At 41.7% G+C, this 27458-nt stretch overlaps 10 protein-coding genes across 10 annotated transcripts; 5 read left to right on the forward strand and 5 right to left on the reverse strand. All coding sequences in view use genetic code 12, as the record gives it.

Moving 5' to 3' along the window:
- Window positions 1-653: 653 nt before the first annotated feature.
- On the reverse strand, window positions 654-1244 carry PICST_60984 (vacuolar protein sorting; the record flags this gene model as incomplete). The annotated part of the gene is made up of 1 exon (XM_001385163.1): window positions 654-1244. The coding sequence occupies one exon, from the start codon at window positions 1242-1244 to the stop codon at window positions 654-656; it is 591 nt and encodes a 196-aa protein (XP_001385200.1).
- Window positions 1245-1525: 281 nt separating this feature from the next.
- PICST_60156 (60S ribosomal protein L43) lies at window positions 1526-1801 on the reverse strand (the record flags this gene model as incomplete). The annotated part of the gene is made up of 1 exon (XM_001385164.1): window positions 1526-1801. A coding segment is annotated over one exon (276 nt), but the record flags the coding sequence as incomplete, so codon positions are not given.
- A 1357-nt stretch (window positions 1802-3158) lies between these two features.
- Window positions 3159-6208, reverse strand: GRR1 (protein required for glucose repression and for glucose and cation transport). Its single transcript, XM_001385165.1, has 2 exons — window positions 3578-6208; window positions 3159-3538 (listed from the first exon to the last, which is right to left on the reverse strand). The coding sequence occupies exons 1-2, from the start codon at window positions 5597-5599 to the stop codon at window positions 3383-3385; spliced, it is 2178 nt and encodes a 725-aa protein (XP_001385202.2). The 5' UTR covers window positions 5600-6208; the 3' UTR covers window positions 3159-3382.
- Window positions 6209-6881: 673 nt separating this feature from the next.
- On the forward strand, window positions 6882-8219 carry PICST_61010 (predicted protein; the record flags this gene model as incomplete). Its single annotated transcript, XM_001384822.1, has 1 exon — window positions 6882-8219. One exon carries the CDS (start codon window positions 6882-6884, stop codon window positions 8217-8219), a length of 1338 nt encoding a protein of 445 aa, XP_001384859.2.
- A 1430-nt stretch (window positions 8220-9649) lies between these two features.
- PICST_77995 (RNA-binding protein) lies at window positions 9650-13939 on the forward strand. Its single transcript, XM_001384823.1, is given in 4 exon segments — window positions 9650-10238; window positions 10347-10714; window positions 10730-13303; window positions 13361-13939. The coding sequence occupies 4 exon segments, from the start codon at window positions 10016-10018 to the stop codon at window positions 13577-13579; spliced, it is 3384 nt and encodes a 1127-aa protein (XP_001384860.2). The 5' UTR covers window positions 9650-10015; the 3' UTR covers window positions 13580-13939.
- A 528-nt stretch (window positions 13940-14467) lies between these two features.
- PICST_32230 (predicted protein) lies at window positions 14468-15824 on the forward strand (the record flags this gene model as incomplete). Its single annotated transcript, XM_001384824.1, has 2 exons — window positions 14468-15634; window positions 15690-15824. The coding sequence occupies 2 exons, from the start codon at window positions 14468-14470 to the stop codon at window positions 15822-15824; spliced, it is 1302 nt and encodes a 433-aa protein (XP_001384861.2).
- A 495-nt stretch (window positions 15825-16319) lies between these two features.
- Window positions 16320-17616, forward strand: PICST_72556 (predicted protein). The gene has a single exon (XM_001384825.1). It carries the CDS (start codon window positions 16372-16374, stop codon window positions 17575-17577), a length of 1206 nt encoding a protein of 401 aa, XP_001384862.1. The 5' UTR covers window positions 16320-16371; the 3' UTR covers window positions 17578-17616.
- Window positions 17617-17836: 220 nt separating this feature from the next.
- FIP1 (component of a pre-mRNA polyadenylation factor) lies at window positions 17837-18688 on the reverse strand (the record flags this gene model as incomplete). The annotated part of the gene is made up of 1 exon (XM_001385166.1): window positions 17837-18688. The coding sequence occupies one exon, from the start codon at window positions 18686-18688 to the stop codon at window positions 17837-17839; it is 852 nt and encodes a 283-aa protein (XP_001385203.2).
- A 219-nt stretch (window positions 18689-18907) lies between these two features.
- Window positions 18908-23830, reverse strand: INT1 (Integrin alpha chain-like protein (Alpha-INT1); the record flags this gene model as incomplete). The annotated part of the gene is made up of 1 exon (XM_001385167.1): window positions 18908-23830. A coding segment is annotated over one exon (4923 nt), but the record flags the coding sequence as incomplete, so codon positions are not given.
- Window positions 23831-25793: 1963 nt separating this feature from the next.
- CPGL (Glutamate carboxypeptidase-like protein) lies at window positions 25794-27351 on the forward strand. Its single transcript, XM_001384826.1, has one exon. It carries the CDS (start codon window positions 25868-25870, stop codon window positions 27311-27313), a length of 1446 nt encoding a protein of 481 aa, XP_001384863.1. The 5' UTR covers window positions 25794-25867; the 3' UTR covers window positions 27314-27351.
- The last annotated feature ends 107 nt before the right edge of the window (window positions 27352-27458 follow it).

A 27458-nucleotide genomic window follows, 5' to 3' on the forward strand; every position in this document is an offset into this window, starting at 1 on the left:
CGTGAGCTCAAGTTATCAGCACTTAAATAATTCATAATCCAAAGAAAAATATGAGCAATGCAACTTTTAATGTAATCTATGACGAGCATTATGAATATGAATTTTACTTTCTTGCCGTCGACGAAGTAGCCTACTTCTAGAGGTATCACTGCTTGAATGAAATCGATTTCCATCAACTGGTGAATAACCTTCATAGGCAGTTGTCCCATAATTGAAAGAGAGAGAGAGAGAGCAGATTACGAAGAAGAAGAAGAAGAACTCCACCATTATGGAAGATGATTACAACAGCAACAGTACATGATTCTCAAGTAAAATCATGGTATATCTATACATATCTACTATGCAATTGCATTCTACACCATGTCCGCTAGACTATACGCCTCGTATGAAACCGTATCCATCGAAGTACCATGTCTAGCCTTCATTCTCTGCCCTCCCCTAACAGCGACGAAAGAGGTACTAGCACCTTGTTCTAGAGGAGCAGACGACTAGTAGTTGGCAGTGATACAAAGTATCTTGAATTAATCTTTGAAAATATTAGTCTTTATCTCATATTATCCTTTATTACTTTGTTAGTGTTTCTATCTTATTGAAATGATTCAATTATCAACTCTATTCTTTCACCAACAACACCAAATGTCTATCACTGTAACCTATACGATCTTTACCCCTCCTATTCCGCCTTCATCGTCCATTAATAACTGCGCTCTTCCTTGTTTTATCAATACGTCCTTCAAGACTTTCACCAAAAGCTCTTCATCAAGATTTCTGAGGCTTTCAGGTAGACCACTATCTTCAGCCTTTGTCAATTCATACAAAGTCAAAACTGTTCCCAATTGCCCGGTTTTGTCTACAAAGTCGTACAACAACTGTGCCCATTCAGTAATCGACCTCCAATAGACATATATGCCGAGTTCGGGATTTTTCGGATTGATATATTCAGCTTTCTTTACCTTGTGAATGAGATGACTAAAGATGGCACTCTGAAAATCAGCACTAACACTTCGATTGATAGCATTATTCACAAACAAAGGCGGCAATGAATCACTTTTTCCTACATCCACAAGCTGTGAGCTCTTGACTGTGCCATTCAAGGTCATTGATGTGATCCTGAAATATTCACAGTACTGAAGTATGATCTGACTCCAGGAATCTAATTGAGTAGAAAGAATCGTAGCATTGGGCTGTTTTGTGTAAAGAGGAGGAAACGAGTGGATTTTGGGAAACGTAAACTCTGAAGTCATTCCGCCAGCGGTTCTGTAGCTTTCGATGGCAAACAAGGTAGTAATGAAGTTATCATTATTTGAATTTAAAACTGGTTATTCAATAAAGTCACGTGACCTCGATATTGAACAATTCTAGTATTCTACTGTCAGTCTATTCTTATTCTCTATGCTACTCGAACACACCTTCGTCATCAGCTCTGATTTGTATTGCTAATCTACATGTTCAATCAATATTTTCTGTGTTGATTATGAACAATTAATTCTTATAAACTTTATTATGTGATAGTTACAAAAACCAATTAAGCTTCAGCCATGTCTCTCAAACGTCTGATGGTAGATCTGACGGTGGCAGCAGCAGCAGTGGAGACGGTGTAAGCACCACCAGCAACGGTCTTTCTGCAAGACTTACAGCTCCAGATACCAGCAGCACCTCTTTGCACGGTTCTCTTACCACAGAAAGAACAGTCGTATTTAGCGTGTTGTTGGACTTCCAACTTCTTGGTTTGTCTTCTCAAGGAAGAACCGTATCTGACACCGAACTTACCGGTGATACCAACCTTCTTAGTTCTCTTAGTCCTGTAAATTGTTAGTAAAAGTTCTGAATTTAACTTAAGATGCGATGACAAAATTCAAGAATGACACCCTTCAAGTAGTAAATTTTGTAAATGACACTGACTGGTTTGTTTCGTGGAAGTGGTTCCGATGATTTTTCTAATTTGGTGCTTTTCAATTCAAATCATTAGCTTATTGCAAGTCGTTGCAAGCAAAGTGAAAAATTATAGAAAATTCATAGTACTGAAAAATTACTATGCCATCTCAATATAATCAGACGGCATTTGGGGACTCGTCAACTCTATTGAAAGCAAATCAGCATGGTTACTCTTGATAATGCTGTGACATAGCTGGTGGTCGTTGCCTTTTTTAACTGTCCTAGTTGTTCTGTATTGTTTTGTCATGAATGTTGAAATTTTTCACATTTTTCATTTATTCGATAATTCTTGTTCTATCTGTTCTCGACAAGTGCTGGATGGATTGTTGTCGTTGTTTCGCTAACTTGTTCGTCATTCTCGTGTCATGTCATGTCATCTCTTATCTCTTCTGATATTACATACATTTTACTGTAGTTATTCTATGGTAGTTAAAGCTCGAAAAGGAAGAACTGGACTGGTAAAAAAATCCTTTTCTTCATCCCTACAGACTGAGCAATGTGCGAACGTTAACTATGGAGCCACCTGAATATGCAGGATGTGCCAGCTCTCATACTTAAGCAGCTTAACTATGGCGACTGCCAAACAGCGCGAGTCGAAAATTTTTCCACTGTTATGGGAAGATAGGCACTAATGTACAGGATGGTTTTCATACAAGATTAACTTGAAGTTATCACGTGGATTATGAACTCTCTAGGGTTCTGCCCTAATTTGCAACCCAAATTTTGACATGCATTTGCATACATACCAACTTGCAGCCATTTGCTTTATAATCCTTCCAGAGAGCTCCTAGAAATCTCCGGAGCTTCAAGTATTCTTTGGTTTCATAAATATGACAACTCTTGTTTTGGGAACCTGGATCTTTCTACAGTTTTGAAGCTATGAAGCAAGTTTTGTATCGTAGACATTACTGAAGTATAAAAAGGGTGCAAAAAGCATACACCACTCCGCAAGAACTTTTTACAAAACATTTCTCTAACCAGCAACAGTGACATTGTTCTCCTGAATGGAGGTAGTCTGTTCTAGCGAACCAATGAAGTTAACATTTTTTACTATCACTTACTATTTTTAAGGTGGATTTGAACAATAATTTGAAAATATATGCATTGAGACAATTGATTTATAATACTTTAACGAACTTGAAACTTCCAGACAATCATAATAACGTGATATGCATAAGATACTACGATATCCTATTATCAATTCTACTACTAACATATGAGCAAACTTTGATTCTGTGATACTACTATAATGCCAAGATGATAGCTAACTATAAACTCTAACACCATAAGACTAACACCATAATACTATCACACTATTAACAATACACTACATCATATGAGACATAGAATACCATCTATTATTTTAGCGTAATAAATTAGGAAGCATGTACCTAGTGGGTCAAGCAAATTCTGCCTCCGCACCACCGCTATCACCAACTTGAACCAGTTAAGCTGGTGGATTCCGCGGGAAAAGCGGTTCCATGTCTACATCGTCTTCGTCGTCAGCAAGAGATGGAATATTCTGGTCGTCGCTGGGAAATACCGGTGGCTGCGTGATCTGTGGGGCATTCTGCGGATTCCGTGGAGGACGTATAGGTTGTACCTGTTGCGGCATTTGACCCTGTTGCTGAAGCTGCTGTACCTGTTGTTCTATTCTTTGTTGTTGATGTTCGAAGATTCGTGTGTGGTGACGGTTCCGGATCAATCTCATGAAATAGTCTCGCATTTCTTCCGGAGTCATGTTGCCTTCATTGAGCTCGCGAAAGATTTCTCTATTAATTTCCACCATTTCCGGATTCTGCGGCTCGGTAGCATCTTGCTGGAGCAAGCCAAGACCCCTACGGACCCATATGTTCATTTCCTCGTCATCCATGTCTACGTCGGCATTGATCTGCCTTCTTCTTCGTTCCATAAAGAGTGCCTGAATCTCGCCCTGGTCAATCAGATATGCTCTTTCTTCCATTACTTGGTTAAGGTAGTTGCGCAACTGGTTGACTCCATTACCAGAAAATACGCAGAACTGGGCTTTCTGCATCTCTGTAAAGTCCGGAGGAGGGTCACGACAGTATTGTGTGATTTCTCTACGCAAAAACGATGATATTCCCGTTAACAGCAAATGAGTCAACTTTGGACAACTCTTTAGAAGCAAGTAAATGGGACCAATCGTCAAGTTTGTACAGTACGACAAATGGACTCGTTCCAAACAGTCCTGTTCTCCACGACGTCTGACTAACTCCAAAATGCCGCTGTCTGTGATAAGACTGCACTTCACCAAGCCTATTCTACGAAGCTTGGGCAAATTGGCCAACTCTACCAACGTCCAGTCAGTAAGCTGTGAACAACACGCCAAATCTATATACTGTATTCTGTGACAGGCACGCACCAATGAAGCTACGCCAAAGTCGGTGATAAGCCCGCAATGGCCTAGATGGATGTAATGCAAACTTCTTCCCAACTGGCTTAACGCCCGCAAAGAAGCATCAGAGATCTGGATACATTTCGATAGCACAACGTTTCTTAGTCTTGGTGCACACAAAACCAATTTCTCCACCAACTTGTCAGTAATGGCATTGCAGCCGGAGATGTCTATTATTCTTAATTTTTCAAGGTAGAAGCCCTCCGGCAACAACTCAAACAACTTGTCTGTGATTCCGGGAGCGTTACTGATTCTAAACTCTCTGAGTTGTGATAAGTCCAAGAAGATTTTCTTCAAGTACTTGTCGGTGACCTTGGGACAGTTGTGCAAGTCGATTTCTACTAAAGATTTACAGTTGTCGTACATCTTGAGAATGCTTTCGTCAGAGATGTTGTTGGAGTTGTTGAACTTGACTCGTTTCAACATGGGACACGATTCAAGCAAGTTCAAAATGGCTTCCTCGGAGACGTTCCCACAGCCAGGAGCATACAAGCCTTGCAAACGAACACAGTTCCGAGCTAAAGCATTAATGATGTCGTCGTGGATGTCTGTCACTCCTGTTAAATCTATGGATTGCAATTTCTCACAGTTATGAAGCACCTGAGTTATGGGATTTCTTGTCAATTTTGTGCAGTTGACCAAAGTGAGCCGTTCCAATTTGGGACAGCCGATGAAGAGCAGAAGTAATTCGTCATCTACGAGCTTAGTCATAAACGAGAGGTTCAATCTCTTGATGAACTGACGATAATCCCAATGAGTTTTACTTGAAGGAAGCTGCATTATATCCTTGATTTTCTTGAATGAAGAATCATTTTGCATGTTGGGTCTGAACCAAAGAATCTCGATAATGAGATCAGCAAATTCCTGACATACGGTCAAGAGATTGAAGAGGTCTTTGCGATCAAGATGGTGAAACACCTGAAGAAGAACTTCGGTAGGTAAACGTAACAACGACGTCTTGTCAATAATAGTTTCGATCAGGTGGCTATGGGCAGCTTCCAGAAGTCTGCGGTTGGTGATAATGGCGTCGCGCACTTCACGGAAGTCAGTGTATTCGTTATCCATGAGAAACTCCGAGTCATGGTGTCGGCGATAAGGATGGGAGTAGGTAGAGTTATCGTTTTTGGCGTTGTTTTTCGAGATGGGATCGCTTCTCGAGTCATCTCTGGATTTTGAAGGCAGAGCCGGTCTGATGGAGTTGGAAGCAGAGCCATTAGAGTCGTCTTCTATGCTGTTCGGGGAGCTCATTTTGAATATAGGTTAATGGATTAAGACAATGTAAATGAGATCAGGCTATTGATGTTATATGATATCGATATTAATAATGATCTTAATGATAATGATAGTTGAACTTATGATTGTATAGATTAATGATAATGAAGATCAATAGTAATGCGATGATAACAATGTTTTCGAAATTGACACTAAGTTGATGCAGTCAGAACTGTAGGATAGGATTGATTATGGATTTGCTTGTTGTTTTGATGTGCTGGTTATGTTTGTTCACAACGATACTATACGGCACTTTTGGATATACAGAATCTGTCCTCTGATAATGAGAGTATGTCACAGATAACACAACGATGAAATGCTAACAACGATAACAATACCAATGGCGATATCAATGATAGCGTTCCGGGTCTGGAAATATGATCTGTGGAAATTCCAGAAGTTTTGTTTTATTGCTGAGGTTCAGTGTGTTGACGCTTGGAACTGGCGTTAGTGATGATACTTATCCACCCTGGATAGTGAGAATCCACAAACAATTAGAGAACCACAGGAAAGAAGTCCGGGAATGAGAAACGTCCTAGAGGCAGGGATTGGACAGTGTGGACGAGCTGCGGAAGGCGGGAAATGCTGGATGGTGGCAGTGAAGAGAAGAACGAGGTTGGTGAGGTTGATTTCTGTTGACTGATTTCATCATCAGTAGCACAAAGGCAACGAAAAGTGGAGTCTAGGGAGGCTGTAGTGCGAACAGGGAGACAATGGCGTGGCGATAGGGAGAGATTACCAGAGCTTGCGACTTTTAGGGAGAAATAACGAGAGAATGTTCAGGTGAAATAGCGACAGATTGGGTAATATACCGGAGGTTTGGGGTTCTGTTGACGCGTTCTCGCTAATAATGTCGCTGTAAACGAATGGCGGTGTTTCTTTATTGGCAGCAGAACCACCGAAATAGAACTCAATATTCTGGCCGTAACAGTTTGGTCTCTTCAACCAGCATCTTTCAAAGAGATTTCCTACTCTTGAGACTCGCTCTTGCTGGCAATTCTTGTCTCTGGCTCTCGCTTTATATCTTCTCTTACAATTCTACGATTCTGATATACAGTACCGGCTGCAAACCTCGATCCATCAAATTCTCACCCTCATCAGAATACACAATATACATCTGTCACCAGCAACACCAGTGCCATACACCGAGTGCTTATCGTTATATACTACAAATACACTACAAGCGACAGAAATACGTCACCACACTAAATCCAGTTGGCTCAAAAACTCCTACAAATTTCCGAATAGTTACATGGCGATGCTAACATTATCTGGGTATATAAAGAAAATAGTGAAAGCTCTCAAACATGAAGACGCTGACCAATTGCGAGATTGTCTCACGATAAATCCGGCCAACAACGCTGGAGAAGCACGGGCTGATTTTGCTGAGCCGAACGACTTCGATTTGTATCCCGTTCCAGAGAAATTTCGGCCCGTAGTGAAATGCCATTTGAAAGTCATGACTTCTATCTATAAGTACAAGAGCATAGACACAGCTTTTACAGAACTAAACGAGATGAATAGCAATCTCATCCGTGCAGCCGAATCCCAGACTAATTGGATCAACCTGCCGTTGATGAGTTCCCTCAGTGAACTCATTGCTGTCTACAAAGTCAGACAACAGAAATATCCAGAAGATGTATCTAGTTACCAATTTCAAGATATGGAAATTGACTCTTTTGAGGGTGGCTCTGGTAACGGTCCGAAGACATCGGCTCTTGAGCAGTTGTCCATCACAGTCAACAAGGGATTCAAATTATCTCTCAACGACAAAAACTTGGTGTTATCGCAGAGTAAAAGAAACGATATCTACTTTTTTCTTTCGAATCTCATCAAGATCTACTTCAAGATGAATAAACTCGAATTGGCTAAATCTGTCGAAAAGGCTGTAAAAGGAACGCGATTCGAATTGCCACCTATGAACGCCAAACTGGCCAATAAGAAGCACTTAGTAGTTTACTTATACTATAGCTCTCTACTTTCTTTGGATGACGGTGACTTCACAGCTGCAGAGTCAAAATTGGACAAGGCCATGGATCTCATGCGATACTATTCTCAAAAATGTGCCAGGCAGACAAATCAGATTCTCTTGATCTTGCTTCCTCTCAAGCTCCACAATAAAAATCAGGTTATAAACAGCCCTGAATTCTGGAAAGAACATCCCGAGTTGCAATTAGTTTATAGAGACAACTTGTTGTACAGTGTGATACATGGTGATATCGCCAAGTTCGAGGATTGTATCAAGAAGTACGAGGTTGTTTTCTTGAAGAACCATCTTTACTTGCTTGTACTCTCATTGAAACAGCAATGCTATCTACGCTTAGTAAAGAAAACTGCCACCATCTACCGAGAATTGTGTACGGATCCTCTGCAAGCTCATATAGTTCCATTCAGTGCATTCCAGGTGGCTTTTGAGTTTTCCAAATACGGCACTAGTGAAAAAGAGCAAGATGTTGACGATAGAGTGTTTGGGTATGCTCAGGAGGAGATCGAGTGTATTCTTGCTGGACTCATAGCCAAGGGCAAGATTAAAGGGTATCTCAGCAACATCAATTGTTGTGCTGTCTTGTCGAAGACTGTGGCATTTCCTAAGTAATCCAAACGACTATACTATAAGAAGAAGAGAAGAAGAGAAGAAGAGAAGAAGAGAAGAAGAGAATAAGAGAATAAGAGAAGAAGAGAAGTAGGAGAAGATACGAAGACACGAAGACAAGAGATGAAGACAAGAGATGAAGACAAGAGATGGAGACAAGAGATGAAGATATACCGAAGACAGACGAATATAGGTCTATAGATGGAGCAATTGATATGAGAGCTGAATAGACATATTTCTACATCTAGTAATCTAGCACAGTAGCATTAGCTGGTATTTGTTAGACAGAGAGTGGGGCTTAGTCGCAAGACGCGACACTGCGCACTACGCGAAGGGTCCGCTGAAGGGATGGCTTGGCCGTTTGGTTTGTGCCGAGTCCTCGCTGCCGTTTCTTGTGGTGAGACATTTTTTGGTGCGAGAATTAGATCAGGCCAGAAGAGATCAAGGGAGATGTTACAGATATGAATAGAGATATAGTTCAATTTGTATCAAGACAAATTTGGGCAAGTGTCTGCCACACATTGTCCTCGAATGTGCGATTAGTTAGTGGAGACAGTAGCGAGAAATTGACGAGAAAATAGTGAGAGAATTTGGGTGCGATTTAGTGAGATTTAGCAAGCGACGTGAGAGTGAAAAATGGAGCCTGAACTTTTGGACCTACAGTGTTCACCAGTAAAGACTTCTGTATAAGGTGACTACACATGGTTACTCGTAGCACGGTTGCTTTTGTAACTTTGTAACCTCTATTGTCGTGACTGTTGTCATGACGGCTTGACTTTGGCCGTGAGTTAGCCGTTTTTCCACCGTGACTGGGGTCTCGTGCCGTTGAAAATAGGGGCTGCCGAACAGTTCCGTGCAATAGTGAGAGAATGACGGGACCAGACGAGATGGTTTGAAGACAATGGTGGTACGGGTAGAATTGCAGCAGTGAAAAATAATAGAATTGATATTCACAAAAAGACAACGAAGGCAGAATAAGCCGGACCAGTAGACTTTGGAACGTAGGCCGTCCCGGGTGTGTCTCTAACTCTCGTAGTGGGAACACCGCTGATATCCCGGTCTGGACTCACGACTACGCGCAGTAGCTCTGACTTTTGTAGGCTGCGAAGCAGCGAGACTCCAATATGGGAGATCTAATAGGGTAGAATTCTTCTTTATAGATACACAATTCCACAGAATAAGATACGATTCTCTGATTCACACTCCTCATATTGACTCGTACGTTATCACACTATTATCCAATATTTAGTTTTCTTTTTCCATTCGTTCTGGTGCATTCCAACATACCAGAATTTCCCCTATAATTCTCGTTGCACTATTTTCACCACGACTTTCCTCGCTGTCCTGTCGCTAATCTCACCTCCACGAAATTCCATCACCAACATTTCAATTAGTTGATTCTGCTAGACTCTTTTCAGAGAAATCAACGTCACCAGTGAGTTCTCAATTGCAACACGAGGCACACCGTATCAGACACATAGATAGCACTACTGTTCGAGGACCGTTTTATTCTTCTGACCATCATTCTTACCATATTTTGAATTGTAGTGCAGTGATCTTCATCGACGATATCAGGAACGAAGACTGCAAGATTCTACTACCACTACAAGACCAGCAGTATTACAACAGCTAGCACTCCTCCGTGATATTAGCACTAGAAACAGCTCCAGCAGTAACGTCGTTACCATAATTTGCAGCAGATCCATCCATTTCATCACATCTGCTTCTAAATCATCGACTACTCCACTATATATCCCCATACCCATCACACCACCGTAGCCCATGGACACCCTCACACCATGAACCCCACCGCGCCCGTCAACACCAACCCGTCGTCGCCTGCGATCTCCATCACGCCCTCCAACTCCAACGGCGCCAATGTCAATGTCTTCAAGTCTCGTAGTCGCGCAGGTACCCTTCCTTCGCTGTTCTTGAACACACCCTCGCTACTTCTCAACAACAATAATAACCTAAACAACAGCAACAACTTAAACAATAACTACAATAATCTCAACAATAATAGTAACATCAATAATAACAACAATAATAATTTCTCATTTCCCAACTCAAATGGCTCCTTGTCTACTTCTGCTTCTCCTTTAGTCAACGACATTCACCACGATACGTTAGGCTTGCCCACCATGGACTCCATCTCGTTGGCCGTGTCTGGCTCGTCTCCTTCGCCATCGTCCAACGCCATCGACATACCTACCTCATCTTCAACTGCTACCCACGCAGGAGTTCCTACTTCTTCGCGAAGAATGCGTCTGGGCTCCCTTTTCTCCACTAATTCTATCTGGAACGACGACAACGTTTCCGTGCACTCATCTTCACAGCACTCCAATGGACTTCTCGATAACACAAGTTTACACTCCTTCGATGGCACTACTAATTCCAACATCAACAACATCAACAATAACAACAACAATAACATCGTAAACAGTAATAGCAATAATAGCAGCAATGGATCCGGAAATACTTCGTCATTCATATCGCCTGTTTTGGCAGCCCAGAACTCGTCTCTAACTTCTTCTGGAGCTCATGGAACTACTTCTGCGCTCAATGCGAATACCAGAAATAGATCATACACAACAACAGCAGCCATTTCCAACATCAACATACTCCCTATGACTAGCTCCAGTGGGTTTCTGATGGCGGATTCTCATAATTCTTCCAGAATGTCTACTTCTCCCTTTGTAAACGTCTCTAACAAGACGAATGACATGAACTATCTCTTAGATAACCTCATGCTCAACATGAACAACGGCCCTGCTAACGCCAATCTCTCGAATATCGTCTCTAACTCCAGACACAGAGCCCAGACATATTCGGGAACGACTCCCACTATTCCGGAATCTACTTTAAACCATCCACAAGGTGCCCAGGTTTTACAACAACAGCAACAACAGCAGCAGCAACAATACCCTCAAATTCAACTCCAGTTTCCACACCAACTTGCTGAAAATGTAGCTTCAGAGCAGCCGGTTTTATTGAATGACTACGATTTCTCGCAGTTGGTTATCACCACCAACTTTGAAAATCCCAGTCTTGGACCTACGAGAGTTCTTCTATTTGACAACTTGCCTCAATTCGTAGATGCATTCAAGTTGTACAATATCTTGAGCAATTCTCTAGGCAACCAACGAACTTTGGGAGGAGTCAGAGCTATCAGAATAACTTCCACAGCTTCTTCGAAGCTTGCTCTCGTAGAAAGCAGCTCAGTAGACATAGCAATGTCACTCAAGGCCAATTTCAACCATTTGGAGTTGGTACCTGGCGTGATTTTATATGTTGCTTTCGCAAAGATAGTCGAGCCTCAGTCTACTATAACTCAGCATCAAGCGGCTCCCGTCGTTCAAGCGACTGCTGAGACTGCTGCACCCATTTCTTCTTCCAATGGAACTAATGGAAATAGCAAGGCTACTTCAACTAACGGAGTTTCAGCTTCAAAGCCTAATGGTTCCAATGAATCCAAGAATACTGACTTAATTGTTATACAAAAGAGCTTGATTCACACCATCAGTAAGTTGAGTACGAAAGCTAACCACGCTGATTTGAACAAGGTGGTCTCGATTATCAACAAGTCGATTGCTTATCCAAATGACCACTACCAAGACAACTTTGGTCCCTTACCTGATCCAATACCTTTGCGTCAATTTGATTCTCCTAAGTTGAGAGAGTTGCGTAAGATCTTGGAGAATAACGAAAATGCCTTGAATAATGAACCGCTCACGAATTCGTCACCCGTATCTAGTGGTGATGGAGAAGAAGGTGACGTTGGCAACAAAGTCATGACTCAGTTGGAATTAGAAGAATTGTGTTTGGCTATGCTTGACGAGTTGCCAGAGTTGTGTTACGACTACTTGGGTAACACTATCGTACAGAAGCTTTTCAATTTGGTTGAGTCGCCCTTAATCAAGTTGATGATGGTGAAAGAAATCACTCCCTTCTTGACCCAATTGAGTATCCACAAAAACGGTACCTGGGCCATCCAGAAGATCATAAATCTCTGTGGAAATGACTTCCAGCAGAAGTACTTGATTGGAGCTAGTTTGAAGCCTTATGCAGCCAAGTTGTTCAACGACCAGTTTGGTAACTATGTTTTACAGGGCTGTATCAAGTTTGGTTCGCCTTTCAATGATTTCGTTTTTGAAGCAATGTTGGATAACTTCATCGAGATCAGTTTCGGAAGATTTGGGGCTAGATGTATCAGAACGATTCTCGAAACTGCCAACGAATCCAATGCCATATCCAACGAACAAGTAGTGCTTGTGGCAGGACTTATTGTAGAGTTTGCTAACGAATTAGTTGTGAACAACAATGGTTCGTTGTTGATTACTTGGTTCTTAGATACATTTAACGACAAGGGTGCCGCTGTAGATGACAGATTTGAGTTGTTAACCAATAAGTTTTTGCCACATTTGGCAAAGTTGTGTACCCACAAGCTTGCCAATTTGACAATCCTCAAGATCTTGAACAACAGATCAGACTTGAAACGGAAACAGTTGATCATGGACACCATATTTGGAAGAATGGAGGACTATGAGGGTTATTCTGATGAAATTGACGACTCATCTAGACCTACATCCAAATTACTAGAGTTAATTTTGAGCGAATATCCAGAAAATGCTGCAGGACCCTTATTCATTTACAAGATCTTGACTAACCCCTTGCTTTTGAACTTGAATGACGTCAAGACTGGAAACAACGAAATGGATCCTAGAAGAAACTCAAGATACCAGCAATTTATTGTGGGTCAAATCAGACGAATCTTGTTAGAATTGAACATCACCAACTTCCAGCCATACAAAAAATTGATGGATGAAGCTGGTCTTTCGAGTAACAGATTGAACAGAGCAACTTCTATGACAGGAAACGGAAAACGTAACAAGAGAGGAGGCAATTCTCGGTCTGGCATTAGCAGCCATGGTGTGTCATCTAAGATTTCACCAGAGTCGGGTGGCATACCTGGGCAGCCTGTGATGGCAACTATGTCGTATGGGGCTCCTCCTCAGTACTATATTCCTGCTCAACAGTACCAGCAACAAAAACCACTTCCACAAGGATCTCCCAAGGGCTACAATGCAGTTCCTCAGATGATGAGAGGTCAAGGAATGCCACCACAGGGAGTTGTACAGCAACAGTACCAAAACATGCCTCCAATGATGAACCAGCAACAATACCCTATTAGTCAACAACCGCTCTACTACCAACCAGAACAACAGATGCATGAATTGCAACAGCAACAAGATATCTTAGCCATGCAACAGTTGGAGCAATTGTCTTTGAGTTCTGCCGCTTTGGGCTACAATTCAAACCCGGGAACGCCTGGAGGCAACAACCAAAGAAGTCTGTTCTTCTAGCCAGCAGTAACCACTGTATATAAAGGTATGCAAAAAGACCTGAACTCAAACTATTTATCATGTTCATTTATGAAACAGAAAAAATTACAACTTTATACATTTTTTTATCTACTCTGAATTTATCTCGACTTTTTCTTTCATTTCACTTACTAAAGCTACGAGGGATGCTATACAAAAAAATAATAAGAAAACTACTGGTTAATGGTTTCTTTTCTGAAAATTGTTTGACTTTACTAGGGCCACCATATTGGTGTTACTTCCTTTTTTTCACTTGTTTCCATCTTGTTTCTGGTCACCCAGACCTGTTATCTAAAAATAGCAACGTATTTATAATGTTTAATAAATAATCAACCTATCTAATTGTCTTCTTGGAAAAGTAGTTCTTCTATGAAATAACCCAGACCAAGTCGTGGAAGTGATCGTGGTATAAAATTGCGCAGCAAATTGCGCACTGAATATTTTTAAGGTACTTCAATTGCTGCGAAAAAAAACGATGAAGCACTTCGCAATTAAATAAGGTACAATTTTACTGGAGTTTCCTAACTTGAACATTCGAATAACTTTAGGAAAGTAGTAGATGATTTGATTCCATTTTTGGTACAAAATGAGATAGCCACGCCGTTATTGTTGGAAAATAGAAGGAAAATATGCACCGTACATGCACATTTCTGCAGTATTCAACGGTTAGGAAATTGCAGCCTTTCATATTTATACAATCTCATGAGTGACCAGGACAATTGCAATCATTCAATTTCTTCTATTACTCTTTGTGAATACGTCGCAAATGAGAAGTGGAAAAACCATTTGCTTAGGGGTATATAAGGAATTCGAAAATCCAAAAAGTTTTGAAATGCTTATAAGATCTTTCTTCACGCCAAACAAACACTAATGTCTATTCACTTGCTTTCAAGACTCCCAGGGGAGTTACCCGTTTCAAGAAACCTGCTTAATGCCATGGGGAGCCTTTTATCCCCAGAATTTGAGTATCTTAACGAGTTTTTGCCATCTCATCTAGATTCGAAATCAAATTCTTTGGATCTAGATGTTGGACTGATTTCTTCTAAAGTTGAATCAAACCTTCCAGTTAGTGATGAATTCGATAGCTTGTTCAGGTATCTTCTAACCCCAACACTTGTTGGACCATCTCCAAATTCATTTTACTACGATTATGTTGCCTGCGCCGACAACAATGAGTTCTTGGGTATATCTGAACCAATAGCTAGTCAACCTAGAGAATTCAGTCTTTCTGTGGACGGAATCAAAGTAACAACCTCTGAAGACGATACTTTCTTCCAAAATCTCCTGTCTCCCAATAGGTCTGATGCTGTGAGTACTCGTGAACCAGGTGAAACAGTTGTGCAACACCAACTGGAATTAGCAACAAGGCTGCAGAGTCATCGGGAGGTTGTAGCACACCAAAAAGCTAGAACTACGACTGGATCTAAGCCCAGCTCCACATACAAGGTAGTGAAGCATAGGCCAAAGGGATCTAAACAAGCTTGTGTTCCAATTAAAATTTCATACGAGAAACTTAAATTGACAACAAAGCTTGGAGCTGAACTCTCGGATTCGTTTGTCGAAACTGTTGAATCCAGTATGTCAGCGTCGGTCCGTGCAATGTTAGCCGAAAGAAAATTACCAGAGGAGCTTGAAAATGGTGCCTCAAGGTGTAAGATTGATAGACAAGTCTATGAAAGACCTCTATTGATTGAAGAAATGGAAAAGTTCTGTGGCCATCCAAAGGTGAGATATATTCGAAACTCAAACTTTGGACGGACTCCCTACGAAGCAGAGTACTACCTGTACCAGGTGGACAATAAGGGTCAACTGATCAACCATACAAGACATGGTTTGTGTCCATATTGTCCAGAAGTCCTGTTCTTCAAGTTGAAGAATTCTGCCTACGGGAACCATTTAGGCAACATTCACGGCATCCGCACGAACGGGTCCCTTTTTCCAGATCCAATTCTCCCAGGAATCTACTTGATGGCCAAGAGTGAATTTGTAGAAACTGAAAGAAAAACTCTAGCCAAAGAGAGAGCTACAGCTGGGGTGGTATGTCAAGCATGTTATACAATTCAAGAGATGCAGTGCACCCTGAGAAGCACAGATTTGGGACACTATCTTCGACATTACCGAGACAACCATGTCAAATGCAAAAGCAGAAGCAAAGGTTGTCGCTCTGGTCGGAGTAATTTGGAATATAATTAGAAAGACTTTGGTGTTTTTGGTTATCGTCAACTAGTTGTATATGTGTTTAATGTCAATAAATACCTTCTTCAAAAACATGGAAGCAGATTTTGCACCCATTTACCAGAAGTGAGACCTGGGTGAAGGAGCAAATAAATGCAAAACTTCTTTGAATAGTTGATCAGAATATTCAGGGATGTTCAATTGAGCATTCAAGACTCATAGAAGTAAATATTCAGTAGAATAGTAGAATAGTAGAATAGTGATGGAAAACAGAGTATAAAGTGGTTGTCTGCGCTTCAGTAGCTATCGCTAACTTCACAGATTACTAATACCGCACTATTTTATCTCTCATGGTTTCTCACTAATCTCACTAATTCTCGCTAATCTATTCATTCTTGTCCCACTATTCTCGCTAAATTATTCTCTCTATTCTCACTACTTTTGCCTCAGTCGCATTCTGAAATTTTTCACTCTTCGACCAAACCTGAAAAAAATTTCACGATTCAACATCCATATATTCACATATACAAAGACACTACTTAGTACCCTTACGACGCTAGTCAAACTTTCTATAACCTCATACGAAACAGAGATCCAACATGTCGTTCATAAATATCTGTCGTGATAACACCGATCCATTCTACCGTTACAAGATGCCTCCCATCCAGTCCAAGACTGAAGGTAGAGGTAACGGTATTAAGACAGCCATTGTCAACTTAGCTGAAGTGGCCAGAGCTTTAGGCAGACCTCCCGCTTATGTAGTAAAGTACTTTGGTTCTGAATTGGGAGCCCAGTCCAATATTGACGAAGCCAACGACCGTTATTTGGTCAATGGTGTCCATGACTCGAACGAGTTACAAGACACTTTGGATGGATTCATCAACAAGTTTGTTCTCTGTGGCTCATGCAAGAACCCCGAAACTGAGATTGTCATCAAGGGCAGGGATGATGTCGAGAGAGACTGTAAAGCATGTGGTAAAATTACTCCTGTGGACCCTAAGCTCAAGTTGTATACTTATATTGTCAAGAATCCTCCTACTGGTTCCAAGAAGGGTAAGAAGTCTGCCACAGCTACTGCAAATGTTGTGGGAGGTGGTAAGTCTATCTCCGACATCGCTTCCGGTCAAACCAAAAAGGAAGACGATGGCGAAGTTGCTGAAGATGATGCTGATGACGACATCTTGGCAAAGAAGATCAACGCTGAAGCTGCTCAATTGCAGACTGTAGAAGTAAACGATGAAGACTGGTCCGTAGACATGTCTCAAGAGGCTATTGCTGCAAGAGCTCGTGAATTGGAAGGTTTGACCTTAAGCGAGGCTGTTTCCAAGTTCAACGAATTGGGTGAATGGATTCTTGCTGAGGCTGGAGATGAAGACGACAAGGAAAACTTGCCTTCGGACGTAGAAATCTACAAGAAAATTGTCGAGATGGATATCGCCGATAAGACAGAAACTGTCCAGGTGTTGGCCCAAGTCCTTTTCGATGAGAACATTGTGGAACAAGTGGAGCCTCATACTGGTTTGTTGGCTAAATTGGTCAACGGTGAAGAAGACTTCGAAATCGCGTTGTTGGGAGGCTTGGAAAGATTCATTGGTGTTCAAAAGCCGGAATTGATTTCAAAGGTTCCAGCTATCTTACTCGCTTTTTACAACCAAGAATTGCTTGGTGAGGAAGTATTAATCTCCTGGGGTAGTAAAGTGTCGAAGAAGTATGTGCCCAAAGATGTTTCCAAGAAAGTACGTAAGGCCGCTAAGCCATTCGTCAAATGGTTGCAAGAGGCTGAAGAAGAGTCTGATGAAGAGTAGTTCAGTAGCATTTATTATAGTATAAACGTTGATGTATATAAGTGTTGTCACACGCTAATGTAGATACGGATTTAGTAGTAACCACAAAGAGTTTTGATGTACAATAATCAAATGCAGTGATCAAAAAATTGTTACATTGATTTATCAAATATTACATTGTATTCTACGATTTCTTCTTTCCAACGATATCATTCATATCATTTCCTATTGATGTCTTCGATATTATCTCGTAGATCATTTCACATCCTTTGCTATTCATTCATTGCCTGTTCGGAATGAAATTCTGATATTGCCTATTACCATTATTACTATTATTATTATTGGCATTATTCATGAAATTGGGCATGTTGGGCATATTAGGCATGTTGGGCATGTTGGGCATGTTAGGCATGCCTGGCATTCCAGGCATTCCAGGCATACCCATTCCAGGTGGCATATTGGGCATGCCTGGAGGCATCATACCCATAGGAGGCATTCCCGGTGGCATCATTCCCATAGGAGGCATACCTGGAGGACCACCAGGACCAGCTCCAGCAGGTGGCATGGGTGGAGCAGATCCTCCCATCAATTTAGCCATGACAGCTTGAGGATTAAATTCGCCTCTCGTCTTGTCTTGCTTGTGGCAATATGCTATCCACGTGAATTCATCAAAACCATAATTGAAGTAATCGGAAATATCAGCTCCAGGAGCTCTCCATGGCTTATCTTTAAGTGTTTCCAAGTCTAATTGCGTTAGTGGCTTTCCCTCGTATTCTGCCATGGTATTCACGTCCACCGTTGTGCCAGGCTCCCCCAGCTGACTGGCTACTATTGTTGTAGTAGATGACTTTTCTTCGGATGCTGTAGTTTCTGTCTGAGCAGAAGTAACGACTGTGGCCGTTTTAGGTGGTGAATCACCTATTATGATATCTATATCGTCGTCAGAATCTTCTTCTTCTTCTTCCTCGTCATCATCATCTTCTTCTTCAACTTCTTCTACTTCTTTCTCACTTCTGGCATTTGGTAAAGATACACTCTTCGTGTTGGATTCATTTTTTCCTACAGATTTTACACCGGCCTCGTCGTCGGATCCATAGAGATAGGCATCCTCGTCATCTGAATGGTCTGCCATGATGTTATTGTTGAAGTAAAGAACAAAGAATAGTAGGTATGTCATTTATCGAATTCTTAATTCACTGAAACATTTCAGATATCGCGACCTGTATGTAACATTCAGTACTTTGAACGATTGCAAAATCAAGACTGTATCACTTTTTACTATCATCGTTGCTACTTTTCACTCCTACACTACTAATGAAATTAAAAACGTTTATATAGTAATTACATAACCTTAACGAACAAGCGACACGGGACGGGATTGCTGACTATTCTCAGCGACCATCAACTTCACCCATTGCTGTCTTCTGAATTTGTTTCTGTAGATGATCTTTTCCAAAAGTGAAATCCATTCAAGCTTCTCTTCCCTGTTGGGAGCACCAAAGTCGATCAACTCGCCATTAGCGAATCTGATCTTAAACGCATGCTCTACTAACAAAACATCACTGAAGTTTCGGTAGTTGCCATTGGATCTGTTGATGTTCTCTTTATCCACATAAATCACTTCTACAACTTTAGCCAAGTTGATTTTGGCTCTGGTCTTGAGCGAGAACTCGCTGTGCGCGATCAACGACGTTCCATCTAACTTGAAAAACCTCTTTTTCCAGACTTCACAGTCTCCACCTTCCTGGTGCATGTACCCTTCCTTCTTGAAACCAAGTTCCTTCTTCAACTCGTTGATGCTCTGATATGCTGATCTGATACTGGTAGGCAAGACTTCGTGAGCATCAGCGCGTGGAATGAACAACATCTTGACCTCAAGTTGTCCAATTCTATATGGTTGGCATCTGACAGGTTCCTTGCCACCATCGCTAGTAGTTTCCCATTCATTGAAACAAGTGATGTCAAAACTTTGAGCTCTACCAGTAATCTTGTCTTCGTACTGATCCAAGTCAACATAGCATCTGGCAAAAGATCCGTCTTGGGCAAATTTATTCTGCCACGAATCCTTCGCGTCAACTGTTACAAACTTTGTCGTGGTGATGATTTCCTTCTGACCAAACATTCTACTCAATCTATTCTTGGGCTTGACCACCTTAGTTTCCTTGACTTCCATTATCTTGCCTCTTGGCTTCTCATAAGTAGCTTTCATGGTCAAGATGAACTCCAAAGAATCGCCTACGGTCAATTCGAACTCCTTGCCAATCAAGATGTTGCGCTTATCCAAGTCGTAGCTAGGAGTTCTGATGCAATGGACACCATTATCTAGCGTCAACGAGAACTTGGCATCATGGTTTTTGAGGTCAGGCAATTCGATATTTTTGAAACCTACAACTCTCAAAAATAACCTACCTCTTTCCTGTAATGGTACAGGACCATGCTCCATATCCTTGCTGGATCCTACCTGGGTGTCAAACTCAAGTCCAGGGTTAAGACGGAGGATAGTTGATACGTCTGTCGTGCCATTGGCGTATACCGAAGGATCAGAAGTTGAAACAGCATTAAGTTCTTGTTCTACCGCACCAAACAGTTTGAGATTATCATTTGGAAGAGAATCTCTCAATTTGCCGTTCAAAAGCTCGTCGCCGTTGAACGAAGGACGTGAGCTATGAGTCTTTTTGATTGACTCAACTTCAATTCCAGTCACAGACTGTCCATCTCTAAGCAACTTTACTGGAGAACCAATCTTGATAGGCGGATGTTTCTTAGTTGGAGAAACTGGCTCTTGATACTTCTCGGGAGACATTGGAATCGGCTCCAACACAGAAGAATCAGGAAGATTGGGAACAACCATGGTGGTACTCTGTGGAGTATGAATGATCTCAAAATCATGATCAAATAATTTAAATTCATCAGGAGGAGAGTGGTGGACAACTGAGCCAGCACGAGAAGATTCAATTGAAATTCTCTTAGCCTTATTCTCGAAATCACTAGCTCCACTGTCTTTGAAGAATTGGTCTCTTGACAATAATGCCGTTGGAGCCTTCATCAACTCGTCAGCCAAGTGGGGCAAGATGCTGTCTCTTTCGGAATTGGTCTTTTGCATAGGACTAGAGTCTGCTGTAACATTGCAGATAGATGCTTGTTGTTGTAACTCATCGTACTTCGCATCCGGCTCATTGACAATAGAGTTCTTCTGGGGATTTCTACCTACATACTTAACCGTGGTATACTCTTCCTGAGTAATGACTCTCTTGGTGCTTAATATTTTCTTCACATCGTCTCTGTCCATACTTGGTAACGTTTTCATCCCATTAGCCTTAATGGTCGGAGGTTGTTTTATCACATCGTCAAAGATATCGTTGTATGTATCTCTTGGAGAAAGAACTGAAGACGATCTCTTTATCTCAAAAGATGGAACTTTGAATTGTGATTTTGCTTTAGTTGCCTTAACTGGTTTAACCTTCTGTGGAACCAAATTGATGTGGTTTGAAGTGGTAATTCCTCTACGGTCAATCGAGACCACAGGTTTTGGAGGTTCCAACACCCTTGGATCTGAATCAATGTTATTCAAAACATTCTCAGTACTCAAAGGTGTAAAGTTCTTACTAGCATGACGAGAAGTGTTACCAGTGTTGTTCAAAAATCTGAAATGTTCTTCAAAACCAGAATCTTGTGATAATTCTGGCAAAAAGCCAGAAATGTGAAGATCTTCCATGTCTGGACTAACCACCCTTCTGGACATCACATTGACTTCCTTAAACTTCTTGGGTTGTAATGAAGCTGGAATCTTGCCTCTTTCAAGAGTGTCAGCTTGTGGAACCCTTTGAACCAACGTCTCTGTGTTTAAAGTCGACAGATAGTCAGGCGATTTATGCTCTCTTTTTTGCATCAGTTGGGAATGCCAGATAGATATGAAGTCGTTGGGTTTAGGATCAGCTTCATGTTCAGCGGAAAGCAGCTCTTCGAACGAATCCTCGTCCATTCTCTTGGTGATTTCGTCAAAAGAAGAGTAATTGTTGGTTTCTACAACTGGGAGTGTTATTTCGCCTGGTGGAGCGATATTGGAAGAATTCGCCAAAACATTGTCTTTGTCATCATTTTCATCACTGTTTTCTTCTGGTTTTGTTTCTTCGACTTCTTTCGCTTCTTCTGGTTTCTTCGTTTCTTCTCTTGGAGGTGCCAAAGTTCTCATCTGTAATTCTTCGGAAGCATCGATAAAGTTTTCATTGTCTGATTCATTGGGTGATAAATTCACAGAAAGTCTCTTTTCAGTCATGAGACGTTCAAAATCAATAGACTTCTTTCCGACTGCTATGCTTGGAGCTGTCAAGTCGTTATTGGTATAGTCTTCATTATCCTCTCTGTCGCCATCATGACTGTCTTCCAATTTCCAATCACTGTCGTAATTGAAACGTAAAGACATCTTGGATTCATTTCCTGTTTCTGGCAAGAATGATTCATCTTCAACTTTGTCAGGGTTCTTCTTCTGTTCCTCAACAGCTGAAATTTCTTGTTTGGCAACAATATTGTCTTCATCTTGGACTGGAGATTCGGTTTTCACCAATCGAACAGGTGAAGCTCTTAAAATTTCAGAGACAGATTCCAACTTTGAATCAGATAGCTCGTTAGTAAATTCATCGCCTTCTTTCTTGACAAAGTCCTTGTTTTCACTTTTGATTGAGACCAAATCTTGTACGTCATCTTGTTCTTTCTTGACGCTAATTTCCTTTGGAATTGCTTGGTTTTCTTGTTTGACAGACACATCCTCAACTGAAACAGTCTTTGGACCCCCATTGGAAACAACCTCTTTTCCAATAGTTTCTTGATTGCCGACTTGGTTAGACTCTTCCACTGCCTTTGACAAATGGTCTGAAGAAGCGCTGATCAACAAGTTCATGATCGACTTCTCAGTGTTATTATTATAAGAGCTATCAAAAGAAGGTTCTTCTTGCCTTTGGTTGATCTCTCGATTGCTTGAAGTAGACGTCAGTTTCATTGTCAATGCATCATTTTCGGCCTCTACTTTTCTGTCTTCATTTTCCGGAATCAAAGACTCTACCAAATCGTCTGAAAGACCCTTGATACCATCATTGACTTCCAAACTCTTGCCACCTACTTGGTTGTTGATAGAATCTAATGTCCTGTTGTAGTCTCTCAACGAAGGTAATGAGGATTGGGAAGAACCAGATGATCTCAATTGAACATCTGAAGATTTGACTAAGGAGTCCAAAGGATTGTCGTAGTCGTTAAGTTTAGGAATCTGGATAGACTCGGATAAGTCGTGGATATTGGAAGCTGCTTTGTACTGAGCGGCGTTGTGGAGGTTGTTCAAATGTTCATCAAGGTCGTTATATGGTTTTGAGCCATTGAATGGGTCGTTGTTCTTCTCAGAGAGGAAAAGGTCCAACTTCTCGTTTAAGGAGAGGTTGCTGTATCCGTCGTGTTTCAACTTGTAGTCCTTCAAAGTTTGGGAATCGATAGCTTCATCTTCGTTGTTTGCTGCATTATTCTTTAACAACACTTCAAAAGACTTGGAACTATGAGGAGGAGGAGCTGGAGCTATTGATCCATCTTCCTCGTCTGAAGAAATCGATTTTCCGTTGCTGTTGTTATTCAACTCGCTCCATTCGTGAGGAATAGACGTCACAATTACAGATTTACTATGAGCTTCTTCGTTGGAGGAAGACACGCTTTCAGTACTTTCTAGACCTTCAGGATAGTGATGTATTTCCGGGTTGGAGTTTGAGAAGACAACTGATTTCCTAGGCGAATTTGCAGGTGTTTTCTTCATTATTGATCTAGAAGGTGAAGTGTTGATATAGGTAGAAGAGTTCGGTACTGTCTGATTTATAGCATGAGGATTATTCAAATCTATGGTTGAAGTCATGGGAGTAGCAAATGAAAACTCGTCAGCTTCGTGGCTGGGGTGAGCTATTGTGTTTGCGGCATCTTCTGAGTCGTCCAAGTCGAAATTTCTCATGAAAGAGTTATCGCTTGGTTTGGCTGTGGGCTCAGGCTCAACTTGAGCGACGATTTCTTCGACATTTGAAATCTGGACATCGCTCTCGCTGGCACACGTATCGGAGCTGGAGTTGAACTCCTTCTCTCTGGTCATTCCTAATGGTTTCAGCAGCGAACGAGGGAAGTTAAGTGGTTTGGTGGGTGAATCTACCGCGGAAAATGACTCTTGTGCTGGAATGTAATCGTCAGAAATGGGAATCGAATCGGGATCGACGTTCATTTCTTTAAGGAGTAGGTCTACAGATGCTAGAAGAGTTAGTAATGAACAAACGAATGAAGATGGAAGCTCTTTGAAAACTCATATGATAGAAATGACAATCTGACATGGAATGCCCTTTAGACTTCGTTCTGCTAGTTTCATTGTGAAATTCTCAGGTCCGGGTATGTTGAGGAATTTCATTGATAACATCTTGAAGTAGTAAAATGTAATATTGATTACTGAATGGCATAGAGGTATCTCGATCTGTAACACACCATAGAAGGTCGGTCTCTACATCATTGATGTATCCAGCTATCTTGCTGAAAAATTTACAATTGTTTTAATATCTTTCGGGTGTATTCCTGCTGTACTCATATGTAGTAGAACTTCCCGCTTTCACGCTACTTACCATTCTCGTGTCTGAAGATATCATGGCTGCTAGACGAGGTGTCTGCGATGAGCTGAGCGGGCTCGGCGGACATCTTCAATAATGTGGTGGTGTTTTAATTATAATTATGTCAGATAGTGTGCTACTGAACAATACTGAATGTTGCTAGACGTGTCTGGGAATTGTAGACTTAAGAATAGTTGAAGCTTGGAGGTTTATTACGTCTTGCTGGTGATTCAGCGCTTTAGACTTGTCTCTGCTATTAAGTATTATCCAGCAGAACTGTGCCTTTGCTCTAAAGACACTATGTTTTGAAAACGGGTGTTTTGGTACGTCTTATGTGAACAACTTTTATTTATGTTTATGTTTCCTGGTCGCCTCGAATGGCCCAATGGGGGAATTGTGCTGCGTGCAGGCTGGTTTATTAGACTTGGCCATTGGGAGACATGTTTGCACTTTACCGAGAAGGGCTGGCTAATTGAGGTTGAAACGTATGATGTATGGATGCATGTATGGATCACTGCGGAAGCCATAATGTCATTGTGAATGTAGAGTGAATTTTGTATTGATATTGTTCGTTTAATGGTGTGGTGAAGATTATTTGAAGCGCAAGATGGCTGCGAAATATGGTGGAAATTTTAGAGAGAAAAAGAGAGTCCGGCAAACGGTACAACGGTTCCACAACGTAAGCACCCGTTAAACGTCCCACTCCAGATGGCTGAACTTTCAAAGTGTTTGCTTCATCGATCTTTCTGTCTATTTTGTTTAGTGCTGGTTTCGACCATTTCATAAATTTCATAAATTTCTAGATCTCAGGTGGAATTCGTGCAAAATGTCCCAATTAGTGAGACAGAGCATTTCAAAATTACCCTACGAAGTAATACAATGGACTACCGACTCTTATCGTGCTGTCATTTATCAATTGGCAATTCGTACTCATTCAGAACCCGACAAATGCGCTGGACAGCCTGAATCACTGATTTGCCTCATTTTGGCACTCCTGATTAGCCAAAGTGGTTCCTGCTTCAGGATGCTTTAATTATAAAATAGACAACATGGGGCGAGTGTATCAGGCTTAACTACTAAAAAATGTAAATGAAATTCATACATGACACTCTTCCACCAACACAGCAACTTCTGTATGCTGTTTTCTACCGTGATAAACCGATATAGGACCATATATAGTTGTATTCTGACTACCAGTAGCTATATGATTATATAATCACAGAAGTTTTTCAACTGTACCGTATACAGTATATGGAATTCAGCACCATAAGCTCAGAATATTTCCGCATCTCAACTCCCTTATCTATGCCATACCACACCCACACTACCTGACCAATCCCTCCTCTGTGAGTAGCTACTCTCTTGGTAGCTCTGCCGTTCCTGGGATGCCTTCTATAGCCGAAGTGACAACTCCAGCTCATCCCTCTTACTAAACTCTTCACTGTAGCAACTCCATGCACACTCTCGGCTCTGTAGAGCCACTATGAGGCATTCATGTATTCACCGCAACAGCCATCTCATATACGGCCACGACTCCTGCAGAAAGCTTCTCCTTCAAGTGGGAAGCGTAGGATCTGGCTTTTAAAGCTAGCAATTAATTGTAATTCTACAGCTTCGGTATATATTCTCCAGATATACGTATCCGTAGAGCACCCAGTATTGTACGATTGTAAGTCTACAAGTCTACCAAATTCACAATGTCCTACGAAAAGTTGCCCTTAGAGGAGTTTTACAAGACCATCGATGAGTTGAAGCCCAAGTTCATCGAAAGATTGCAGAAGGCCATCGCCATCCCCTCTGTCTCCTCCGACGAGACTCTCAGACCTAAGGTAGTGGAAATGGCCCATTTCTTGGTCGACGAATTGACCACCTTGGGCTTTCAGGATATCCAGTTGAAGGACTTGGGTATCCAGCCTCCTCCAGTAGCCGACGCCAACTTGAAGTTGCCTCCAATTGTGTTGGCCAGATTCGGCCAGGACCCCAAGAAGAAGAATGTCTTGGTCTATGGCCATTACGACGTCCAACCAGCCTTGAAGGAAGACGGCTGGGCTACCGAGCCTTTCACCATGTTCCACGACAAGGAAAACGACATTCTCTTTGGTAGAGGATCCACTGACGACAAGGGCCCCGTTATGGGCTGGTTGAACGTTGTCGAAGCCCACAACAAGTTGGGCTGGGAGTTGCCTGTGAACTTAGTCTGCTGCTTTGAAGGTATGGAAGAAAGCGGTTCGTTGGGTTTGGACGAGTTGGTGGCCAAGGAAGCTCAACAGTACTTCAAGGGTGTAGACCAAGTCACCATCTCCGACAACTACTGGTTGGGTACCACCAAGCCAGTTTTGACCTACGGTTTGAGAGGATGTAACTACTACCAGATTATCGTTGAAGGTCCAGGTGCAGATTTGCACTCGGGTATCTTTGGTGGGATCATTGCCGAGCCCATGACCGACTTGGTGAAGCTCATGTCTACTTTGGTAGACAACAAGGGTAAAATCTTGATCGATGGTGTCAGCGACATGGTGGCTCCTTTGACCGAGAAGGAAGACCAGTTATATGATGCCATCGATTTCTCTGTAGAGGAATTGAATGCTGCTGCTGGTTCCAAGACTTCGTTGCACGACAACAAGAAGGACATCTTGAAGCACAGATGGAGATTCCCATCGTTATCGTTGCACGGAATCGAAGGTGCCTTCTCCGGTGCCGGTGCCAAGACTGTTATCCCAGCAAAGGTCGTTGGTAAGTTCTCCATCAGAACTGTGCCCAACATCGTTTCCAACACTTTGGACAAGTTGGTCATTGACCATGTGACCAAGGAGTTCGCAAAACTCGATTCTGTTAACAAGTTCAAGGTCGAGTTGATTCACGACGGTGCCTACTGGGTTTCTGATCCTTTCAACGAATCGTTTACTGCTGCTTCCAAGGCTACCCAGGACGTGTGGAATGTCGTTCCAGACTTCACCAGAGAAGGTGGCTCCATTCCTATCACCTTAACTTTTGAGAAGGAGTTGGGAGTCGATGTCTTGTTATTGCCTATGGGTAGAGGTGACGATGGTGCCCACTCAATCAACGAGAAGTTGGATGTTCCTAACTACATCAACGGTTGCAAGACCTTGGGTGGTTACTTGCACTACTACGCCAAGGCTTAGATATGTATTGACGAATATTTTATACCGTATACCATTACCTTTGAATCCAATTGTAGGTTTTCGCAGCCAGTAAGAGGGCATTCTTGTAGATGTTCGATAATGTATGAATTGAAACTTCTAATATATAAATGATATAAATCAATGA

This window comes from Scheffersomyces stipitis, chromosome 5 (genome assembly GCF_000209165.1).
Source record: "Scheffersomyces stipitis CBS 6054 chromosome 5, complete sequence".
Taxonomy (NCBI): domain Eukaryota; kingdom Fungi; phylum Ascomycota; class Pichiomycetes; order Serinales; family Debaryomycetaceae; genus Scheffersomyces; species Scheffersomyces stipitis.